The sequence below is a fragment of the Tachysurus vachellii genome, chromosome 14 (assembly GCF_030014155.1).
Source record: "Tachysurus vachellii isolate PV-2020 chromosome 14, HZAU_Pvac_v1, whole genome shotgun sequence".
Classification (NCBI taxonomy): domain Eukaryota; kingdom Metazoa; phylum Chordata; class Actinopteri; order Siluriformes; family Bagridae; genus Tachysurus; species Tachysurus vachellii.
In genome coordinates, this window is record NC_083473.1 from 16153528 (window position 1) to 16178334 (window position 24807).

Here is a 24807-nt window from a genome sequence, read left to right on the forward strand (position 1 = left end):
TATTACTGTAGATTGCTTGATTTTCATTTTCACATGACTGGTGCCAAAGGCATCAAACAGCAGTGTTCTAGAGCTCAAACAGTGGGCAATGCAGTTGTTCAGAGAGTTTGTATGTGAATGAGAGGCTCTATTTGGAGGTGTGTGTGTGTGTTTGTGTGTGTGGGTTGGGGTGGGGGTTTAAATGTCCACAGGGGAGGGATGTGGCCCTCCAGGCTAAGTGAGAGCTCACGCTCAAGAGGAGTATAAACGGTTCCAATCAATACACCACAAAAAGGAAACCCATCGTGCTGCTCCGCGCTCCTCGGCAGGGTGAAGAAAAGAACCGTGCTGTGACTTCCAATGCTTATATGTATGAGAAGCTAGACGGGAATGATAGAGTCCTGCAAATAGTCCCGTTTACTTGTCAGTAAACACTGCTCATGAGGTGGTGGAAATGTAATTTAGGAAGGGAAGAATGTTTGGGTTTTATGTTGAAATATCCGGATTTCGGTGAGAAATCTGACACATTTAGCAAATTGTATTTCTGTTATTCTACAAATGTATGTGACCAGCTTCTGTTTTTGTTCTTATTATATCTGCATTTATACAAGTCTTTTCTCAGATGTTTCTGAATGTTCCAAAGGCTTTTGTTCGAACTTCAGTGGACGGCAAAATGGCCAGTTAATATCACAGAGCCACAAAAGCCACACGAATGTGGTGTTGTTCACAAGCTTCCTGGGAGAAGGACATCTGTGTGTTTGTGCATGTCTGTGTGTGTGTGTCACTGTAAGTATGTGCTCATGTTTGTGTGCATGTGAATGCATCTGTGTGTCTGTGTGTGTATTTGCAAGTGCTTGTGTGTGTGTTCATTCATTCATTCATTCATTCATCTATCTTCTACCGCTTATCCGAACTACCTCGGGTCACGGGGAGCCTGTGCCTGATCTCAGGCGTCAACGGGCATCAAGGCAGGATACACCCTGGACGGAGAGCCAACCCATCGCAGGGCACACACACACACACACTCATTCACTCACGCAATCACACACTAGGGACGATATGTACTGTACTAAAATGTCAGAAGCTAATAAGGTACAGTATAATGAGCATAAGTAAGCTTCTGTATAAACAACCACTCAACTCAATGGTTGACCTTCGAGTACAGCGAGCACTGAAGTCTCAGTGTTCTAAATATCAAATCATTGCATAAGACTACTAGAAACGGCCACTTACTTATGTGCACAACAGTGACGCTCACATTTAAGGGACGTGGCCTATGAATCTCTCGTTTTGTTTTTACAGTGTTACAGAGTGCTTCCTGCTAAAGAAAAGTATTTCTTGGCTTTAAATTAAATATCATTCACTTGTTTATTCCCATTTTATAGCTGCATTACAGTTCACCTACTGGCCTGTGTTTGGTAGGTGGGAGGAAACTGGAGAAGCCAGAGGAAAGCCACACGGGGAGAACATGCACAGAAACTCCACCCGGGATCAAACCAGACCCTGGAGCTGTGCTGCAGCAAGACCTCGTCCTGTGCCAACATATCTGCTCCGCTTATTTACTTATTTATGAAAGGATGAAACAATCGCAGCATTCAAAACACAGGACTAGTCTTTTATTACAAAATTAGGGCTCTTAGCATTGGCAGATCATTTGTTGTTGTACTCTGTGTTTATAAACAAACTAGCTCAAGAAGGCATAATTGTCATGGTCAAGACATGTTGACATATATATATAAGTTCTGCCAGATTAGTATCCGTTATTGAAATTGGCAACTCATTCATTCATTCATCTTCTACCACTTATCCGAACTACCTCGGGTCACGGGGAGCCTGTGCCTATCTCAGGCGTCATCGGGCATCAAGGCAGGATACACCCTGGACGGAGTGCCAACCCATCGCAGGGCAAATTGGCAACTCGTTTGGTTTATATAAGAGACACAGTTTACTGCTTAACTATCAGCCACTGGTAGTTACCATATGCTGGCTATCCTCGACCAGGGCATGGCATAAGTACAGATGCCAATTGATCATCTTACCTAGGAACCTAGGACATGTTCATATACTTGTGTTGCAAGAAATTTTGCTGACTAGAAAAAACATACATAATCCTAAACATAAAGAGGATGAGTGAGAATTAACTCAGAAATAAATTGCCTTAAAGTTGAGGCCAAAATTTTTACATAAACCTGAACTAAAGTTGTTCAGAATTATATTTTCTATAGGTCAAGGCTTTGTGCTAGCCTCGGCAATAGTACACAACACGATGCTGCCACCTCCATGTTTCACAGTTAGGATGGTGTTCTTTAAATTATTGCAATATCATTTGTGCTTCCTTCCTGTCTCTGTGGTCCCAAGAATCTTATGTTTGCATACAATTATGTGTATAGATATGGTTTTAGTTTATGCTACTGTCTTTTGTTTTGAAATTGCTCCCAAGGAGGAAGCAGGCTTGTTGAGGTCCAAAGATTTTATTCTTTTAAGACTGAGCTGCTTGGTTAATCTCATGATATCAAGGGCAAATAGGCACTGTCTCTAACAGCAGGCCCTTTTACAGCCTTAGGTGCGCTTCCATTAACTCCTAATTAGGCTTCTAATTCATTTCCTCATTTTCTGGAATCTTCCAGATTCCTTATAGAATAAAGATTCATTTATTAAAGAGACAGTCAACTCAGTGTTTGTAAAATTTTCACCCATTGGAATTTTGAAACGTTTAATTAAAGCTGAAATAAATACCGGTCTCTAATCGATTGTTTTAAAATGATTCTTAGATCTTAGGTAGATGATATAAGTGACTTGCCAACAGAAATCTATGGTAACATAAAATGTGTGCAGTTGTGAAAAACTGAGATTGAATATCTTCAGTTAAGGTAGACATTTGACCTCAGCTGTAGAGTCTGTAGTTGGTGTAAAAGAGGAGCTTACATAAGCAGATGGCAAGCTCTGACAGGTACTTCAGTGCTGTCAACTTTACTAAATATAGTCGCACCCAGCCCAATAAAGAACAAAAAAACAGTTGCAGTCATTATGAAAAAGAGTTGACAGACTTTAAAATTGTCAAGTTGTGTGTGAACACAAAAAGCCTGGCCGCTGCCTTATCACGCCTATGATGAAGGTATGATACCAGATGTGATTATAACAGCAAATGAGAAGCAGTAGGGTCCAGTCATGTTCAGTCCTAATGTAATTGCACGTATCCACTTCACTCTCCACCCCTAATCATCGCTCAATATAAAACACACACATACACACACACACACTCACACTCACATCACCTCACAAACATGCATCTGTTGAGAAATTATACCTTTATTAATGAACTCTTTACCTCAGGCTGATATCTTGTCAGCTGGAGGCCTTGAATCTACGACATGCTTAACGCTGATGATTATTGTGACTGTTCAAGGCTTTTCAACTACACAATTTAGAAGAAGGTTTAAATGTGTGGCACACTATAATTTGTGAAACGTTACACAAAATCTTTTTTTTTTTTTACGTTCCCAAATATTCTGCCTTTTTCCTGCTAAAATGAAATTTGTGTAACAATAACTTCCTTTTTAGTCTTTTTTGCTGTGGTTAGCATTAAAGTGAGGTAAGACTGAGACCATTTAAGTCCATGAAGTGTTTAAAATCTAGCTGATCGTTAGACAAAACTCTGACAAAAGTAGATGATACAATAGAAGCTGCTGAAATTTGTCAGGTCCTTCAGAAATGATGCTTTTGGATGATTTTGAGCTAGAGCAAAACCCCAAACTCCAACTAGTTTGCATTGTAAGAATAACACAGCCTTTCCTGTGTGAGTATGTGGGGTATAACAAGCATGTTTGTTTTCCACTAATTAGGCAGAATCATTAGGAGAAAATAATACAGCAAATTAATGAAAGGGAAAATGAACTGCATTAGCACTGCAGCCAGCACAATAAAGCGTGCTACTAGTTTTGAGGGTTTTCTGTCCTTTAAATCTCCTTGGTTGTGTTACTATTGTCCTGGCTGTACAGTGTCTGGTCTAGTTTCAGAGCGATCTTATACGCTAATGCCTCATGGTGCAGTGAAGTAAGGTTTGGATCACCAGCTTTTCCTTTTCCTTTTGAAATTTCTCCCATATTTTTTGTGTTCTCTATGTCTCAGCTGCCTGCTAAACATACTACTCAGATTATGGCATCGGTAGTGTAGAGATCGATGTCAAAGATGAGAAGAAAAACCAGTGATGTGAATTTACAGGCGCAGTGAACATGCACACATTTAACATGAACTATAATGATATTTTATATGTAAACTTCTTTCTAGAATTTCACATTTTGTTACTTCCAAATTGAAGCTGCTTTAGTGCACGGTAAAGGCGGTCCGACTCTCCGCTCACAGATAGCGTTGAATGTGAATCGCATTTTTCTTTCTGTGTGTGAGGAGATTTTTCTGCTCTTTCAGACTATGAGCAGCAGTAGGAGCCAGACTGTGCGTGCTCGTTAGGACGACGCGAGTGCCGTCTCAGTCAATCGCTAGTGGTAATTGAGCGGTCGGAGCCAAGACACGAGCAGGCCATCTGTTTGTCACGGTGGAACATCTTGTGGCACTCTGCTCGGCACTGGGCCATTATGCTGCATCTCTTAGTGGTGCGATATTAATAGATCTAGGGAAGAGACAGGCTGAGAGACAGACATAGTGACAAAGTGGGGAGAAAGAGATCAATAGAGAAAGGGAGAGAGAGTTAAGTAAAAGGATGACACATTTCTTTATTGATGTCATTACATAGATGTAAACAGATATAAAGTCACCCATTAGTAAATAGGCAGTAGCACATATATGTAAGGTAAAGGATCCCAGCACTTCTTGTAATAATCTTTTTTGGTTTTTTTAGTAGGCGAATGGACCAAAATAAACTAAAGCTTCTTTTAGATGAAGAGAAAGCTGCATGCTGAGAAAGCAAGTGTTGAAAGGTAAAAGCAGATATAAGGGATAGAAAGGCGCGTCAAAATCCACTCAGTATGTGTCAGGTCTGTGTGGCCTCTGAACTGCGATCCTCATCTCTCCATCTTTAACCGTAATGATCACTCCATCCTCGTTTGCAGACTGCGAGGTCAAAAAGGGGGCCGCGTCGAGCCTGCTGGTCTCCCGCACGCTTCCGCACCACAGCTACGTCCTCACGACTCCCAGGCTTCGGCACTGTCGTAGGCGAGCGGCCCCCTCAAAGTGCTAATTTGTTAATGTTCCTACGGAGAAGGCATGTTAATTAACTTTGTAAGATTCATGCCTAATTTAGTTATTATGCGAAGGATGAATGAGCTAATGAATGCAACAGGAACCTCTCAGCGTGCTTCACCCGCCCGCATTATGTTGACTTTTCTGCCTATGAATGAATTGTTTGCGCTTAACCTTGGTCTCACTTGTTAGTTAAAATGTTGGAAATAGATAGGGTGTTTTTTTTCTTCATTGTAAGCTGTGTTTAGCGATGGGTTTGAAAAATAAGTGGACTGTAAAAATGATGCAGATTCAATTTTCTGTATCTCAGAAGGTCAGTTCCTGAGGAATAGGATTTCAACACAGTCCAAGACCAAGCTGTTTCCTGTTGGACTGTAAACGGGTCTAAATCCTGAAGTAAAAGCCAGTGAACAAGCAGTGATGTAGAGAAACCCAGTCAGACTCTTTATCCGTTTTATATTTATATTTGCGTGATCATACAAAGCGAACAATTACTTAGTATGTGTACTGTAAGTAGAATTTGTAGAATAGTTCACATGAGATATGAGAAATCTTTAATGAGATTTATTTCTTCTGGATGTGTAGGGATGGTTCAGCCCAGGCCAGGTGTTTGTTTTGGATGAGTACTGTGCTCGTTATGGTGTGAGAGGCTGCCAGCGTCACCTCTGTTACCTGAAGGACCTGATGGATTTCTCAGAGAACAATGCTCTAGTGGACCCCACCCTCCTCCATTACAGCTACGCCTTCTGCGCCTCTCACATCCATGGGAACAGGTACCAGCACACCTCACTGATACACCTCAATCCTACACCTCACTGATACACCTCACTCCTACACCTCACTGATACACCTCACTCCTACACCTCACTCCTACACCTCACTCCTACACCTCACTGATACACCTCACTCCTACACCTCACTGATACACCTCAATCCTACACCTCACTGATACACCTCAATCCTACACCTCACTGATACACCTCACTCCTACACCTCACTCCTACACCTCACTCCTACACCTCACTGATACACCTCACTCCTACACCTCACTGATACACCTCACTGATACACCTCACTCCTACACCTCACTCCTACACCTCACTGATACACCTCACTCCTACACCTCACTGATACACCTCACTGATACACCTCACTCCTACACCTCACTGATACACCTCACTCCTACACCTCACTCCTACAACTCACTCCTACACCTCACTGATACACCTCACTCCTACACCTCACTGATACACCTCACTCCTACAACTCACTCCTACACCTCACTCCTACACCTCACTGATACACCTCACTCCTACACCTCACTCCTACACCTCACTGATACACCTCATTCCTACACCTCACTCCTACAACTCACTCCTACACCTCACTGATACACCTCACTGACACACCTCACTCCTACACCTCACTGATACACCTCATTCCTACACCTCACTCCTACAACTCACTCCTACACCTCACTCCTACACCTCACTGATACACCTCACTGATACACCTCACTGATACACCTCACTCCTACACCTCACCCCTACACCTCACTCCTACTCCTAATCACAATGTACCGTCACTTACCTCTTATACGGCTCATGATAATATTCGGCTTTCAGGACGCTTTGTAAAATAAATCACTGTACGATATGAAAAGCTGTTAGTCCATGAAATATATCAATTATATTTTGAAATAAGCTATTGTAAAACCTATTTTTAATATATCTAATTCCCTTTAATTCAAATAGACAATAGTGAAGAAGCTTTTTTTAATTAGGTTCCTGTCTTGTCCAACATAGTTGTACAGAATAAAAGTAAAATAAAAAATAAAAAACTTCTCTCTTCTGAGAATGGTTCCTATTTAAACTTGTAGTGAAATCAGACTGTAGCGCATTCATCATTCCTTTCTGTCTTTTGCAAATAATTTTGCAGGAATACAAAATAAAATATAGCAGAAATCCTTCCTTTCTCCTGTATGCTGCTCTAAATCCAGTGATATTTTGCCCAGAATCCAGTTATATTTTGGTTTACAAAACAGCCTTTGGAAATTTCATAATAGCCTTGAGATTTGTTTTTCTGAAGCTTGCTTTCATATTTCTTTAAAAAAGACATAGTAAATTGAGTTTGTACTAAAGTAGCTCATAGTATCCAACTGAATTCAATACTTACACAACACGCTTTTTTTTTATATTTCCATGCTTAATTTCAAAATCGACTCAATGAACTGATTTCGTATCAAAGAAAAATAAAGAGATTTTAAAATGAATATATCTACTTATTGTCATCGATAGAACTGAGATAGTTGCTATTTTGTATATTAAAGCCTACTAACCTTTAAAAACTAAACAAAAAAGTTTAGATATTTAGATATTTTGCTTACATGGCTAATGAAGGAACGAAAGTGTATGTTGCGTATTTCTGTTAAAATTCCGTACATAAAAAATAATGATTCAAGTACACTGTAGTTACTCCTGGTTGTTCCCTGGGGTTATAACTACTGCTCATTTCATATGTTTATTTAGTTCACTGATGTGATGGATTCAGATGAGACTAAAAACCATGGCATTAGTACATTATTAAACACGTTATCTTACCTGCTCGCTAAATTAACAGCTCTCAATTATCTAACTGTTTAGCAAATTACATACCAACCTCATGGTTCATTTCATTAGTTAACAATTTACTTTAAAATTCTGCATTCATTTCAACTTTTTCACACTTTTTTTGTGGGGGATTAATGGTTTCATATATTATGTTAACAAGAAGATATCAGTTATTCTGTGGACCTAAAAAACAGTGAGGTGAGAATGAAGAAAATGAACAGAGCCTGAGGCTAAGAGCAATGCTCCTTGTCCACTTGTTAGCTTAAGTTCTTTGTGTTTAGCTTGTTAACTGTCCTCTTTAAAGCTATTTCCTTTCTGCCTACAGTTGACTTATTTCAGGTGATCGACTCTAAATACGCGTGTATGTGCTACCACTCTCTGATCATCAATTTAGACAATTAAGAGTGGTTATGATTAGCCTCTCAGACTAATTGCTAGGTACAAATGAAAACTGACAGCAGTGGCTTTTTGTCAGTTTGCTGATTCATTTGAATAATTAATGTCTTGCCAGAACTATGCAGTCCAGTGTGGTTGTGCTAGAGGTGAAAAATAACGTTAAAAAAGGCTTTTTATACTAATTCCTATCGCTGTCAGGGATTTTTAAATGTTCTTTTTGTCTCTAGCTTATTTCGTCTGAGCTTATTATTCCTTAGGTTCGTGAAGGATTTATATCTTTATTTATTTGTCTTTATTTAAAATTTTGTTTTATTGATTATGGTTTGAAATCTTCCCAGTTAGATATCTTTGTGTGAAAATATGAATTTGACAGAATAGTTTGTATTTAAGGACCATTTATAAAAACCCAAGCTGGTGCTGGAAAAAAATTGGAAGTATTTATTACAGAATTTTTGCACAGGCGTGTCTAAAGAAAACAAAATACAATATCTCTGGACATACTGTAATTCTTATGAGTACTATTGCAGAAGGACAGCAGTGTTAATTATGATCGATTTGCACAGGATAAATGATCTGAGTATAAAACAAAGAGATGGGAGTCTTATTTTAAGTGATAATTCAATGGGATTTTTAACCCTTTTTTATAAGCACCTACCTAAAAAACCCATATTATTGTTAAAGCACTGTACAGTCACCATGACATGAATCTAAAATTGCACTGCTACAGAACAATAACAACTATAATATCAGGAATCGCCTGCTAATCCCATTCTTAAACATATTATAGCATCTACTCAGCCACGCTCATATATTTATTATATATAAGTAAACTTTCTTTCTATTTTCCTTTCAGTAACAATTATATAAACACTTATAATTGAATATATGAGGCTAAATATTCCTGCTGTTGTATTTTGCTTGCTTACAGCTGTAGTAGCTTTGATCTCCTGTCCTAATTATATGCTCTAATTCTTTCTTTCTTTTCAGCTAATCACTTTGTTTTCTTCACATTTTACTGTTTTTGCTGCACTTTTGCCATGGCCCGTAACTCCCAGAAATTTGCTTCTCCTTCTGGTGTCATATTCAAATCACATCTTTGAATAGTTTTGTGTGCCATTCGGAAATTCAAGAATGTCTTAATATGAAACTAACTTTACTGTGTGTGTGTATATATGTATATTTGTATATTTGTGTGTGTGTGTGTGTTTGTGTGTGTGTGTGTGTATGTATATGTGTGTGTGTGTGTGTGTGTATATATATATACGTGTATATGTGTGTGTGTGTGTGTGTGTTTTTAATAAAAAAACAGGAAAACATAGCTAAGCACTAGTCTAAGCATTTCAGGAGGATTGTTATTAGAGTGCAATCAAACAAAAGCCACAACAATGCGAGTCGAAATGAAATCTGTCCTAAGTCCTTGAAAAGTCCTTGAAAAACCCACCACAGTTTTGCCTTCCACTATCATGCTTTCTGTTATGACATTAAGACAATTAGCTAGTTAATATCAAAAGCTCACATGACTGCACCTGCCTTCCATCCCCAAGCCAAAACCAATAAACGATTGATGGCCAACTAAAGAAATCAAAGAACATTTATTATTGTCATACGAGACGAATTAACCCATGCATTAGTCCGAGTATGTCAATGATGATAAAATGCAAATCCTCGTTTCCTACAGAATCTATTCCAGGATGTCTATTCAGGTTTACAGGTAAAATAATTTACAATCTGTAAAGAATTACATATGACTGATTCAGAAAGGACTAAAACACTAGATATATTACAGTATTATATGTTATCCCTCCTCACCATGTAAACCTAATATAATTCAAAAATGTATTTGAGAATGGCATTACCATTTCTCTTAATCAGTATTTTTGGAATAATTAAGCGGTTCAATCATACGTGGAAAAAAGGTGGAGGCGAAAAGGCAGGTTGGATGGGTGGAGTAAAGTGTCAGGAGTGTTATGAGCAAGGAAAAGACATGACGCAGAGATGAAGGTAGCAGAGATGAGGATGTTGAGGTCATTTTTTTGGGAATGGTGAGGATTTACAGCATTAGGAACGAGCAGATCAGAGGGACGGCTCAGGTTGGCTGTTTTGTTGACAAGGTCAGAGAGAATAAATTGAGATGGTTTGGACATGTATAGAGGAGGGAGATGGTTATATTGGTAGAAGGATGTTGGAGATGGAACTGCAGGTAAGAGGTCAAGAGGAAGGCCAAAGAGGAGATATATGGATGTGTTAAATGTGGACATGAAGGTAATTGATGTGAGAGTAGAGGATGCCGAGGATAGAGTTAGTTGGAAACAGATAATTTGCTGTGGTGACCCCTAACAGGAAAAGCTGAAAGAAGAAGAGGTCCAATAATATACCATGACTGACGGTGGTATCATAGCAATTCTATTTTACATATGTGTGGATGGTATTCATGGTATTATTCCCTTTGTAACTAGAACAGGAATGCAGTTGGTGATTTTCTTAGCAAGTAGATCCATCCTCTGAGTCTGTGATAATGCCATTTTATTTTTTTTTTATTAGGGTTAAAAGCATATAATGAGTATTTGTGGTTGTGACTGACATTTAAACATTAATACAGAACAAAAGGAACGTGAAATTCAGTGGTTAAATCACATGTAAATTAGAACCTTATGGAGGTAACAGAAGAGTATTAGACATTCCAGTGAGCTTATGTGTATCACACCTAAATGTTTTAGCATCCTGACAGCACAAACACACCGATTCTACCTGCACTGAAGCTTTGTTATTGACTGACAGTCACATCAGGAATGACTTGTTCGTGGCACACTTACTGGGTTGATGTCTGCTTGATGCTGACAGAAACACACTTGACTCAGCGAGGCTTGGCACAGAGTAGAGTTCATACAGATGTTGAGGTGTTAGTGTGCAGGATCAAAATCAGAGGACCGATGCTGACATGTCAGATATCCGAGAGCGACAGGCAAGACGATAATCGCGAGCCGTCCTTCTTCTCACATGTCACTCTTAATCCCCTCGCCTTACAGACCTGTCTATGATGCATAGATGTCAGTTTTGCTTGTGCACCCGCTCTTCCCACCTTCACCTCCAGCCCACTCACACTGTAAACATGAGTGTTTCACACTCAAATACCAAAATACCAAGATACTTCTATGCATTTTTCTTAAGGAGTGTAGTTTTATGTAATATGATATGGCATGTATTTACTTTTAGTATATATATGTAAAAGTATATATATATATGTGTGTGTGTGTGTGTGTGTGTGTGTGTGTGTGTGTGTGTGTGTGTTCACCTACGCCACTTTCTTTATAGTTCTGAATTAAATGAACTTTTCTGAAATATATTTCTCTTTTACATGTACAGTATGTGTTAAAGCGCTTTGTGTTAAAATACTAAAAACTATATTTAAAGATTCTATTCTAACCATGACTCAGGAGCGAATGGACATTTTGACAGCCAGTGTCTGAATACAGACTGAACTGATTAGGCTGATGTCAGAGTTGTTATTATTCATAGCAATCCACTAACTAAATCAAAGCATGACATTTAATGTGTAATGAAATCTCACTTCGCTAGCAAAGTTTTTAGACCTATTGAGGTAAACTGACTGTGTTTCAAACTTATAGACCTGATAATACGAAGCATGATTGTTGGTTACTTGGTTACTTAGAGTTGAAGTATCAGTTCTTTTATACACTGCAAAATGATGACATCTTTGCAAGTTAAAATATCTTAAATATAGTCAGAATGATCTAATTTTTCCCAGTAAAGGATTTTAAGAAACCAAATGAAAGATTTACATTTTTAACATATGGCAGACGTCCTTATCCAGAGCGACTTCCTTTTTTTTTATTTTTAACTCTTTCTCTTTTTTTTAATACAACTGGGCAGTTGAGGGTTATACTATTATACTATTTTTAAGCTTTAAATTTTCTTGTTCTATTGGCAGATAATTTTGCTCACTTTAATCATTAACATAAATAAAGAAGCAAAATAATCTGCCAACTTAATTCAAATTGCCTTGAAATGTGTGTAATAGTCTTATATTTGGTTTATCGTAATCATATAGTATTTATATATAATTTCGTCGCTGTCGGGCGGAAACCTCGTATGTCCAATTTTGGTCAATTTCATATTTTTTCACATATCAATGCTATTGGTCAGTCCCCATGTGGGTCTGTTATTTTTACAAGTTATTAACCAATCTAAAGTCTTGAAAATAGCTTGAGCGCAAATCTCATAACTCCATTGGACACTTCAACTGTCCACCTCTTCCTCACTCCGCGGGAGAGTTTCGCGGCATATTTCTCCTTAATAACTCCTTTTCTCCTTCAAAACACTGGGCTCAAAGAAAAAAAATCTTGACCCCCGCTAGTTCTGTTGCTCGTCTAAGGACAGGAATTTAGCGCAAGACAATCCACTGCAACGCGGACTAAACCCTGTGCACTGCAGATAAGGCACAGCGTTTTTTAAATTCCTGAAAAATAACAAAAATAGAGTTTTGGAGATACGAGGATTCTGAGAGCCTGACAGCGACGATTTGTAATCATATGATTAGATTTTATGTATTATCACTTGCTAAGATGCCATTTTTTGCAGTGTATTGACAAAATTCAAGTTTCCCTGAGGACTTTATATATTTGTTTGCATATTTTCAATAGGAATCAATGAACTTATTGGACACGAAGTTAAAGATAGCATGAACGCTTACGATACTTAAATGATAAATGATGCTTTTAGTCTCATAACCAACTAAACAAGCATGTTGATATGGCAGTACATTCTGGGGGCTGATTAAACTGATTCACCCTCATTGAGTAGCTGAGCACCAGGTCAGCGTTTAGCTCGTCTCACACACATTTGCTTCATTAGACATGGACAATAAGTTTGCCTCTCAAAGCCCCACTCCCAACAAGCCAAACATGATGCAGCACTGGCTGAGACTCAACGTTAGAAAAAGTCCACTTTTTAATTTGCTTTCTCTGCTGTTACACGAAATGACATTTATGCTGAATACCTGTATTGCTAAAATAGTTTTAGGATTTTATGCTTTTCCTGGGCTGCCATCTAGATTTTCAGTGTCTTTGTGAGGCGAATGAAGGATTTGATGAAAGGTTACCGTGTGTAGTGAATACTTCATCATGGTTTAGTGATGACCAGAAGCACAGCTTGATCCTTTGACTAAGTAGCACTCTCACAAAGAGAGGAACAGCAACAGAACAGAGCAATTCACCCTGGCGCTTGTAGTTCAATTCCCAGGCCTCTTGTTAGCAGCTGTTCAATTATGAGGCCTACCGTGGAAATAATGAGCAGAAACTGAGGGAGAGAAAGGCAGGAGAAATGGTGTGGGGAGTGGCAGAGGGGGTGAGAAGGATTTAAATACACCCCTTCTGTCTTTTCTTACGAAATGTCTCTTCAAGAACAAGATCAGGACAAAGTTGGTCTCTCTCTCTCTCTCACACACACATATATGCACACACCCATGCACACTCACAAAAATCCAGCACAACCCTTTAGACCCTTTATTGTGCTCTTGTCGGATTAGCTGGCTCTTGTCAAGAAGAAGAAAAGGGATTTCATTTAATAGAGAGGGATTTGGAGTACAGACCAGTTTACAAGTTGCACTTAAAACAGCAACGTAAAGAGAGAGCTTGGTTTTTAGTACGGAGCGCTGCCATTTACAAAGAAAGCGGGGATGCTTTGGGCAGTCAGAGGCAAAGCCTTGCAATAGATCGTTGTAGTTCAAGTGTAAAATCTGTAGTTTACTTTTGGATTACGGTTAATGAGTTGCAGCTACTTGACCTGTTAACTTTGTGCTTATGTAATCTGTCATTTGTTGCAAAGAAAGACAGACGCTATTAAATAAGCACATTTTGTACACATTTCTTGTTTTAATGCTGATTACATTACACCCAATGTGTTCCTATAGTTTTCTGCCATTTATGTAAATGATAAGAAATATGATAAATTGGGGTTTTTTGTAGCCATCGCTTTTCTTTTAAAAATGACAATTATTTGTCTATTATAATAGTATTTATATGGTTAAAATAAGTCATAACATTATGTCTGTTTTACTGTAATTTACTATTGCAAATGCTGACATATCGTATTGTACAACATTGTACAACAAATTGAATTTGTTTAATTAATTAATTCAATTATATTTTATTTGTTTATTTTTTTACACTATTTGTATTGTGAGCACTTCAAGCTTTCTCTGACTATTACAGTCTGACTGCTATTAATTAGTTTAGGTATCTGCAGTGTCGCATTTACTCAAAAATGTTTCAAGTATTTTTAGTTGAATAAGGAGTATTAAAAAGCGGGATAATAGCTATGTTGACGTAGTGGAAGTGGAATTTGTTTTCCGTTTTTCTTTTTTGTTTTTTCCAAAAATTACACAAATTTGTAATTGGAATCTGGGCCTAACTTTGAAATGTGGCTCAGGGAGTTATGCAGTTTTTGATTTTCATTTAATAAATAAGAACACAATTATAAGCACACCAAGTAAATAATTAATTTTGCAATTTATTTTTACACATTTAATGATTCTGAGTGAGTAAACTCTCATGTAGTGTGCAAAGGAATAACAAATTTAAGAGGAGATTAAGGTTGAATTTACGTGAATATACAGTACATACTGTACACTACAGTATACTGTATAAACACAAGTTTGTAGACACCAGACCATTACATCTGTAGAGAGAAGAACATCTTTTTGAACAGCCAGTATCAGATTTAGTGTCTTCCCTGTGATAATAACTTCCACTCTTCTGGGAAGGCTTCCATTAGATTTGGGGATTTGTTCATTCAGCCAATGGAACATTAGTGAGGATGAGCAGTGATTTTGGGCGAGGAGGCCTGAATCACAGACAACCGTTCTGTTCATCCTAAAGGTTTCATTGATGTTAAATTAAAGGCTTTGTGCAGGCCATTCACGTTCTTACACATCAGCTTTGGTGAACCATGTCTTCATGGGCCTCTTAGTTCCAGTGAAGGGAAAATTGCAATGCTGCAGCATACTTTGTGGGAGTTTCTTAAATCAAAATAAACATTCAGCACTTTTTGCATATGTATTCACACCTGATACATTTTTTACACTTGTTTAAAATTTTTTAATTTAAAATGATTAAATATGGATTGCTTTTATTTGTTTAGGCCTGATGGAATGGGTACCATCACAGAGGAGGAACAGGAGGAGTTTGAAGAGATAAGGGTCAGGCTACTGTCTCTGCTAGAGACCCAGATTACACATTTCAGGTGAGGACTGCTATAAAAAAAATATTTAAAAAAAATTTTAAAAAAAACCCACGAGAACTATGATACTACTATACATTTGATATGATACAGTTTTCTGTTAGACCACAAAATATCCATCCATCCATTTTCTACCGCTTATCCGTGCCGGGTCACGGGGGCAGCAGTCTAAGCAGGGACGCCCAGACTTCCCTCTTCCCAGACACTTCCTCCAGCTCTTCCGGGGGAATACCGAGGCGTTCCCAGGCCAGCCGAGAAACATAGTCCCTCCAGCGTGTCCTAGGTCTTCCCCGGGGCCTCCTCCCGGTTGGACATGCCCGGAACACCTCCCTACCCCAAAAAAAATTTTGCCACAAAATATAAGACATAAAATCCAAAGAGTTAAATTAAGATTTTTTTTATTGGTCTCTAACACGGTGTCTAATATGGTGTTTCAATGTGGATTCCTGCTGCTCCCTCCTGTAGAGAGCTGAGAACACCAATAATGAAGCTTATAAATTAGGCTGGAAGAACACAAAATGAGCTGAACAATAGCTAGACAATAGCTAGAAAACAACTTCAGGGATTATGCAAATGTAGGGCAGACATAGAGCCATCAGCCCAAACTTATTAAAGCTGTGAGTCACTTGTTAAGTGTGCCTCCTTTGTTTCATGTCTCAAATAGGATAACAACATGCCTCTTCACGGAGGGCTTTTCACTCACACCTGTGGCCTGCGGCATTCATAAGGACCACTGGCCTTTTTTCAGTGTTTTCTCTATTCATGCTCTGACACCTGTTCTGCTTTTTTCCACTTCAATTCAGGGAAATTAGTTTCTCTTAATCTTAGACAAATAGTATTTTAGTACACGGTCACAGTCATGATTATTATGGCATGCATTTAAGCATAAAGTTGCTTGCTCTTAAAGTTAATATACTTTATAGTTGAGTTTATTGGGACTATTCTTTGTCTACTGTTTGTAGGTACTGTTTCCCCTTTGGACGCCCAGAGGGGGCTCTAAAAGCCACACTGTCACTACTAGAGCGGGTAAGCACTTACATATGCAGCTTTATGTTCACTCAGTGTGTTTGGCAGCGTTTCCCACAGGTAAGCAGTAAACCTCAAGGAGGACCATGGTGGGGTGACTGGGGAGTTGTGGTTGAAATGATACAGGGAGAGATGGGGTATTTTAGAGAGCACAGATAACCTGTGTGTGGGAAACAGTGAATATATTGTGAGCATGCTTAAAACAGAGAGCACAAACTAAGTCACAATTTAAGTGTGATCTTTACAGAGGTGATCTTTACCAGTCCCATATAAATGTCACTGCATTGCCACAGGGAGTACATTTATAACAGTTTCAGTCATAGCAAGATTAAATTCCAAACTGTCTTAAGTATGAATTATTTTTTTTTTAATCCAGCTTTATGTATAAATCTGGAATTTCTATTTCATTATGTAGTTCAGCGTTATGCAGAAGCATTTCTGAATCATGTCTTAACATTGTACTTACTTTGCTGGCTCTGTTTTTCCTCTTACACATTTTTTGTTGTGTGTGTAACCTCTTGCTTGAAGGTTCTTATGAAAGACATCACCACACCTGTCCCTACTGAGGAGATGACGAAGGTCGTTCAGAAATGTTTGGAAAAGGCTGCACTTATTAACTACACCCAACTGACTGATTATGCCCAGTTTGAAGGTTGAAAGTTAATCTCTCTCTCTCTCTCTCTCTCTCTCTCTCTTTTCTATATATATATATATATATATATATATATGCTGATGTTTACAGTAAAGCCTGAAAGGTGATTTCAGTAAATTCTTATTTTAGTTATTTTTGTGTCCATATTCAGCCAGCTGCCCTCAGGTTCCACCAGAGAAGAGGCTAGAAGACATGATACGGTTAGGGGAGCTATGTATGGAGGTGCTCCAGCAGAACGATGAACATCATTCAGAGGTTAGAGCACACCGATTCACAACCACGGAGAATTAATACTGTACAGATGCTTCTCATGAACATCACAATGACAGAAAGCTGAAGGAAAACGGATGCAAGGAATGGCAAATCCTTGTTTATTGTCGATTTGTCATCGTTTACCTTCTCACTGTCCATTTCCCCTTCATGTAACCATGATGGCTAACAGCGTACAGTATAGTTCGTTAAACAACTAGTACCAGCTCACAGCAGCAGTAGATGTAAATAACGCCCACAGCACATATGTCCGTTTAGCAAATAACAACAAAATATGTACAAGTTGTTTTTTCTTTTTCTTTTTTTTATTTCAATCTTAGGTGTTGAGGCTTTGTTGGCAGAGACTTTTTATTTGACTAAATGCATGCAGTAGACATCTGTTCCTGAGGTGCAGAGTTATTTTTAGGGCTCCAGCCACAAACAGCTGTCACGTGTGTAGATGATGATAATGCTAAAGTGTTGGCACCTAATAAGATGAATGTGCCACTTGCTGTTGCTAAGGAAACATTGACATGATGCTGCTAAGAATAATTTAATTTTCTTGTTCCTGCTGTCTTTTCCTCTGTTTTTGTACATGCTTAAGGGACAAGAGGTAAGTGAACACTCATTTTAGTTCTGTGTTATAGTAAATATTAATGTCAGTTCAATACTTCTCTTTTATGGTATGGTACTGATATGGTTTTCTACTATTTTCTATACATTTTGTGTTCAGAATTGACCTTAATTTTGGTTTGCTAAGGAACCTTCAGTTTTGCCGCACAGAAAAATGAACATGTTTGAAGCACATCTTTAAAAATAATATTCATACCTCTGAAATTCCTAATAAGAGAATTCATACAGAGATTATCAGAAAGCAGCCTGACCCCCATATAGACGTGGATGAAAGATAAAGCTGCTCAGTCAAGCAGACTTCTTGATATATTCTTTTTTTTAACGTTCGTAGGAACAGCATTTAAATGCTGGTGGTGGTGTTTTAGATAAGGGATTTAAAGGAGTCATAAATGGGGTCGGGTGGCACTGTGCCATTAAAAAAAGGCTGCTTCTGAAGGACTCGAAGATAAGCATCTTCAAGGCCAGATACAGAATGTCACTAGAATTAGTGTTTGCTCCCATACAGCCCTGATACACACTCAGGGAAGCACAAAGATATACACGCACAATAGAATTTTTCAATAGATCTTAGAACATTCTTCTCTTCTCATCACACATTTTTTTTTTCCATTTGACTTTTCCTATTGTGCTACTTCTTTTTGATTGAAGTCGGCAGATATGGACAGGGTGTTCTTGCCCGTCCTGTAAGGAGGGACAAAATGGACAGGCCTTCTTTTACACTCTCTATTAAAAGGGCAACAGCCAGCTTCTAAATGTGTAAGAATGAACCCGAAGGACTTTCAATGCAGGACACACAGCCTCACAATAAAACTCTTGTCAGTTACTATAGAAGAGAAGAATAGCATGTCTTCACTTTCCTTCGCTTTGCTGAGAGGAGACACCGTGATCCTTTGCAGTCAATCCGAAAAAGACATTTGATATAATAAAATTGTTTTTCTTTTAAATACTATTATTGAGCGTGCACAAAGAATGAATATTTAGAACACTGTTATTGAGACCTATTACAACTAACAACTACTAAACCGTTGTCTATTCATCTCACTGAAGAATAACTTGAAAGCGCAATAAACCTGAGAGTGCTAAAGGAACATTAGTGAAGTTTTTTTTTTTTAATCCACCTAGAATACAGCATGTATATCAAAGAACTGTTGTAGAAGAAAAAGCTACAGCAATGAAAACTGGCCTTCTGTGTAAGTAATACTGGCAAAACACTAAGAGGTTCTAAATTTGTTTGGCAGGAAAGGTCAGAACATGTTCAGAGCAGGTTCTGGGTGCCATTTGAAGCTTCTTGGATGATGCCCAGCACAGTGAGGGCTCAGTTGTGTTTTTTTGCTGGTTTCTGACTCAGTGTTTTAGACTCTCTTACTCCCACTGTATGTACCTCAGCTTTTGAGGCTCCATATTATTTCCTATCAAGGTCTTTTATTATTCTGTTTGTCATCTGCTGTGCTTGTGTTTGGTAACATCAACTTTCTTTGTTTTGTGTATTTCTGTTGAATTCAGTCAAACCTTGAACATAATTGTTGTGCACAGTTGTTACATGTGAATTTGTCATTTATTCTTTTGTGTGTATTGTGTTTCTGTGTTAATCTGCCTGTACTGTGAAGATGAAAGAAATATGTATTTTTAAGTATAAGCAGTGATATGTTTAATAAAATGCAAATGTTAAGGGAACAACATGAACTCAGACTATTGGTGCTGATAGTAGCCAGTTGTCACTCAAAAGGAGTTGCAGGATGACCTGAAAGAAGCCGGAACCACAGTTAAGAAAACAAAACCAATAAATGATGCACCGCAGTCTTTTCCATTCCTCACAACACTCTCCTAAATAATATGCACTTATACAGCATTTATACAAATCAGAAATATTTTAAAAATATTCCGAAAAAAGTCTAAACAAAAATAGTAGTATATAATAATCTTTGGCAATACGGCAGCTCATATATTTTGGAGTTGCATGTTTGATCCAAAACACCAAGCCAACAGCAACGTACGGTGGCAAGCTGCTTCTTTATAAATGGTCTGGGACATTACAGGGCATTGAAGGAATCACATTCAGAGTGATGTACAAGGACATATTGGAGGAGAATGCAAAGTCATTATTTTATTTTATTTTTTTCTTGTACAAAAATCCCTCATAGAGAAGCCTTTAAATGTTACCCTAAATTCAAAACTTTTAAGGCTGATAGAGTTTATAAAAATGTATGAATTTGTGGATACCACTTTAATGCCCATGATTCAATGGTGTGTGTGTGTGTGTGCGTGTGTGTGTGTGTGTGTGTGTGTGCGCACCATAGGCTTTCTGCTGGTGGCCCGAGGCAATGGCAGAGCACGCAGAAACATTCTTGTCTCTTTACACAGTAGACATGGATGCTGCTCTGGCTGTGCAGCCACAGGACTCCTGGGACAGCTTTCCTCTCTTTCAGTTGCTGAACAATTTTTTACGTACTGATCGTAAGTGAACTTAATTTATGTCTTTATTTTTCTTCCCTTTTCTCAATTCTTTTGCAGTTAACACTTTCGTCAACAGTTGACACCATATGTATCATAAAATGGAGAATACATTTACAAGATCTATACATGAAATGTTATTTAGCTATTTTTCTCTCTTCTTGTTCTATTGCAGACCAAGACCACAATTTGAACAATAATTCAAATTTTTTTGAACAATATCATAATATTTTCTAACACTCATGCAACAACTCATGTAACATTATTTCATCTAAGTCTCTGCTCAGTTACTTTCTAGATACCTATGCATCACACCAGTCTGTGTCCATTCCAAAACTTTGGGCATTAACACAGAGTTTGTCTCCATTTCCTGTTATAAAAGCCTCTACTTTTCTGGGAAGGCTTTGCACAAGATTTTGCAGAGCGACTCTGGGTAGTTGCATTCGCAAGGTCAGGTGCTGATGTCATGTGACATGGCCTGGTGCACACAGTATAACTATGTTTATGGATATTGCTTTGTTCACAGGAGTATTGTCATGATGGAACATGTTTGGCATCTTAGTTCGAGTAAAGGGATATTGTAATGCTACAGTATACACAACCATCCTAGACAATCGTTTGCTTTGTGAGAAAGTTTGGAGAAAGCCAACATATGGGTCTGATGGTTAGGTGTACACATACTTTTGGCCATATAGTCTATGTCATCCCTATCGGTATCTGGCCCAAACTCATTTTCTCCAATCTCTCATCTTCTTATTCAACCACAAAATTTCTTAATGCTCTTTTTATTTACAGATTTTTCTACTTGTGTTTGTGTTTTGTTTTCTTTGTCTCCTATTTTGTTTTTTTTTTGTCCCCATTGCAGTGTTTTTTAAGCACAGCAGGACTGCTTAGCTCAGAGTTAAAATATGCTGTCAGACCAAATAAAGACCTCAAAGACCACATTTTCAAGAATTTACTCCACCAATGCAATGCAAAGCAAATCTTGCAAATCGTGTTGCCAGTGTAGTAATTAGATGCCTAGGGTGATCTATTCAGCTTGTGTATCATTGGAGGAGAAGATCAATTGCCTTAATATGTCTGGCCATAAATAAAAAGGTGTAGTTTCATGTTGCAAAATTATTTAGAGACAAAGCAAAATGAATAGGACACCAATAGAACACCAAGAGGCTGATGTTCTAAGCTGCTTTGTGGCACAATTTGGCACTACATTGTTCTATATAGAACCTACAACTGATTGTTTCCCTGTCTGGTCAGGGTTTGTAGAAAACCACCCCCTGCAGATTGTTTAGTGTGCACAAACCTTAGGCAGTTGTGTGATGAGCTAGTCAAAAGATACTAAACAGTAAAGACACACATAAAGTTATGCCTCTCACATATGTACAGTACGTCTGTCCGCTTGTCTTTTAATGAAAACTGAGAACACTTGCAGTCATTAACTTAAAAATTACTACTTTACCTAAACTATTTCCTTTTCTAGTCTGACCCTCTGCTCCAGCTATACACTTGATGTGAGTAAATAATCAGATACACTTTTATATCCATATTTATCAGAGTAAAGTAACGACACACCCAGCAGTGGAATTTTTGTAGTATTTGAGTCGTTTTTGAGCAGACGTTTTTTATGAGACTGAAGTAGAATCACATTGTTTTCTCGTCTGATTACTTTTCACTGCTCCACATTCAGTCGTTTAATCTGTCACAGCACTTCTCTTCATACAGAGTGAAATATAATGAGAAATCCTTGGAAGTTGTGAAGTAAAGAGGGAAGAATTGTTTTGGTTATTAGCAATGGCGTAGGAGTAATTTGGCAAACAGAGCGGGGGAGGGGCAACACAATCACTACTAGTTGATTCTCCCCTGGGATGAAAACTTTGGAAAAGCAGCATTTTAAATGCTCATTTCTGATTACATTTAACAGCAGCATTTATTAATCCGTTGCTTGCAAATAGAGCTCCGCAAACCAGACCAACAGCACTGCAGACCTGTCATGTTATTTTAAATAGCACTATAGTGCCTGGAAGTAAAAGCATGAGGTGACCCCACCATTCAATTTCATGCTTTTTAAAAATAGGACCTTGCACTTTTGAGGTTAGCCTGAAAAAAAAAAAAAAAACAGTTTCAGCTACCAGAACACATAAAGTAACAAGCTAATATGTGCATTAAGGACTGAACAGCTACAGCTGACTTCTCGGAAATTCAGATTCCCAATCCAGCGCGCCACCACTGAATAACTAGATGCATCTGCTTATAGCAGCGTTCTTTCATTTTTTTTAGCATTTCAGATTAATAAGTCATAAACTTACTCAAATGGAGTTATACAGTGGCTATGAAGTATGTTAACCAATTCAAAACTTTAGATTTAAAATCCCTAACAATTTTTCTGATAAAGCTTTTCACACTCTTGGCACTTTCTAAACCAAATTCATGGCGGAGCTTCAACCAGGAGATTTTTCTTAAAATTCCCAAATACTCTGAGCACTTATTGGCTGTATCTCCCAAGTTCTAAATAAAAATGGTGTCATTAAACTGTTTGGGAAAATGTATGTGTCTGGCAGTAGTTCCAGTAACACAAATAATGGGTTTATAGTAATGTGCTAGTTCTTATATGTTATTGTTTCTATAGTAACCACTCATTTCCAGGGAATTGTATGGCGAATGCTCCACATAATCTAACCCTTAATAAAATAAATAAAGCCTTGTTGTTGTTTAACAATAAAAGCCTATAATCATTAATGTGATGATGTTTTCTGTTAGTAAACACTTACCCTAGCATTTATGCTAGGAGTTTCAGGCGTCACACTTTTATGTAACAGTCACCAAGTTTCCACATATGGGAAAGCATACAGGAGAGAAAGGAGTTTGTGCTTTCAGATATTTCAGTAACATGACATGATATGGGATTTTTTTCTTATTATCCTTAAAAACAGAAGAAATAGACAGGAAAGTAATTAAATGTCTGATAGTTGTAGCTGCTATAATGTAAGTGATAACAGGAACTGACTTGCCTCATGGACATTCCACAATGTAAACTGTATAAAATGATGGGTCATTCATTAATAATAATAATTCATTCATTATTAATCAGCTAATTGCTGTGGTATAAGTGGAATAAGACACTTTCGTGTGGATATATAGCATATATTGGATTCTATTCATACGGTGCAGTGTGTGCATATTATTCCTTACATACAAAATATAATTTTTTACATACTATATATTTATATATATATATGTGTGTGTGTGTGTGTGTGTGTGTGTTTGTGTGTATGTATATGTATCCTTGCTAATCATTTATTCCCCTGTGAATGGGCTTATAAAATATCAAGCTCTTGGCCATGAAGGCTGCATCTTGTTACTGCCACTAAATGCACACATGAGTTTTATCATCGTCTCAAGATGTTAAATGGTTGTGAAACGTGCTCACACACCCACGAGAGTAAAAAGGCTAGTGTTAATGATGAAGGAACAGCGTGAGAGGGAATTATAACTAATGATGCCCAGTGAGACACCTCTCTCTGTCTGTCTGTCTGTCTCTTGTCTGTCTGTCTGCCTCTCTCTCTCTCTCTCTCTCTCTCTCTCTCTCATGAAATCCCACAGGAATTTGTGGGAATGTGCGCCACCTTTACTCGTCTGCTTCTTCTATCCCACGCACTACTAGATAGCTTCTCCAACAAATGTTTTTTTTATTACTTTATTTTGGAAAAAATAGATCTCTATTTTTTCTTTTTTTTCTAGGAGTCATTTCTAGGGATTTCTAACCATTACAAATTTAATGTGGTCTCTCAGAGAATTTCAGCTACTACTTATGCAAAGCTGTCTGGTTTTGGCCTTGAATTTATGCCAAAATTGTATTTGAGACTCTTACAAAGAGTGTGTTATGTGTTTACTACAATTTTAAAGCTTTTTAATTATTTAAATCTTTTTCCCTGCTATAGCTCACTTGTGCAATGGAGCATTCCACAAGCACCTGCAGGAGCTCTACGTGCCTCTGGTGGTTCGCTATATTGATCTGATGGAGTCCTCCATTGCCCAGTCTGTCCATCGTGGCTTTGAGCAAGAGACCTGGCAGTCAGTCAAGTAAGACATTTAGGTTTGAGGGCTTTCATGTGTACAACAGACATGATGACAGAATCTATTGTCTTACAGCATGGATTTATACAACAGGATCTTTTTAACTATAAGGCTTCTCTCTTATCTCTTCCCCCCCCCCCCCCACTTGACAACTAAACACTTTCATTAAAAAAAAACACTAAATCACGTGTAGCTTTTCTATCTTTCTATTTTCCATCAAAGTAAAACTCTGCAGTGCTTCAGTCTTTGTGTCTGTCATTCTTTTTTTTACTCTTCTGTTTCTTC

General features: G+C 38.0%; 1 protein-coding gene across 3 annotated transcripts in view; it reads left to right on the top strand.

Annotated features, from left to right (window-relative positions):
• The window catches only part of cadps2 (Ca++-dependent secretion activator 2), a 112839-nt gene that overhangs the window by 72827 nt on the left and 15205 nt on the right, over window positions 1–24807 (top strand). For all 3 annotated transcript variants that reach the window (XM_060887565.1, XM_060887563.1, XM_060887564.1), the window contains exons 13-19: window positions 5761–5948; window positions 15339–15440; window positions 16400–16463; window positions 16992–17115; window positions 17267–17370; window positions 20295–20451; window positions 24387–24528. In XM_060887565.1, the coding sequence (XP_060743548.1) occupies window positions 5761–5948; window positions 15339–15440; window positions 16400–16463; window positions 16992–17115; window positions 17267–17370; window positions 20295–20451; window positions 24387–24528 (881 nt within the window). The remainder of the gene's footprint in view (window positions 1–5760; window positions 5949–15338; window positions 15441–16399; window positions 16464–16991; window positions 17116–17266; window positions 17371–20294; window positions 20452–24386; window positions 24529–24807) is intronic.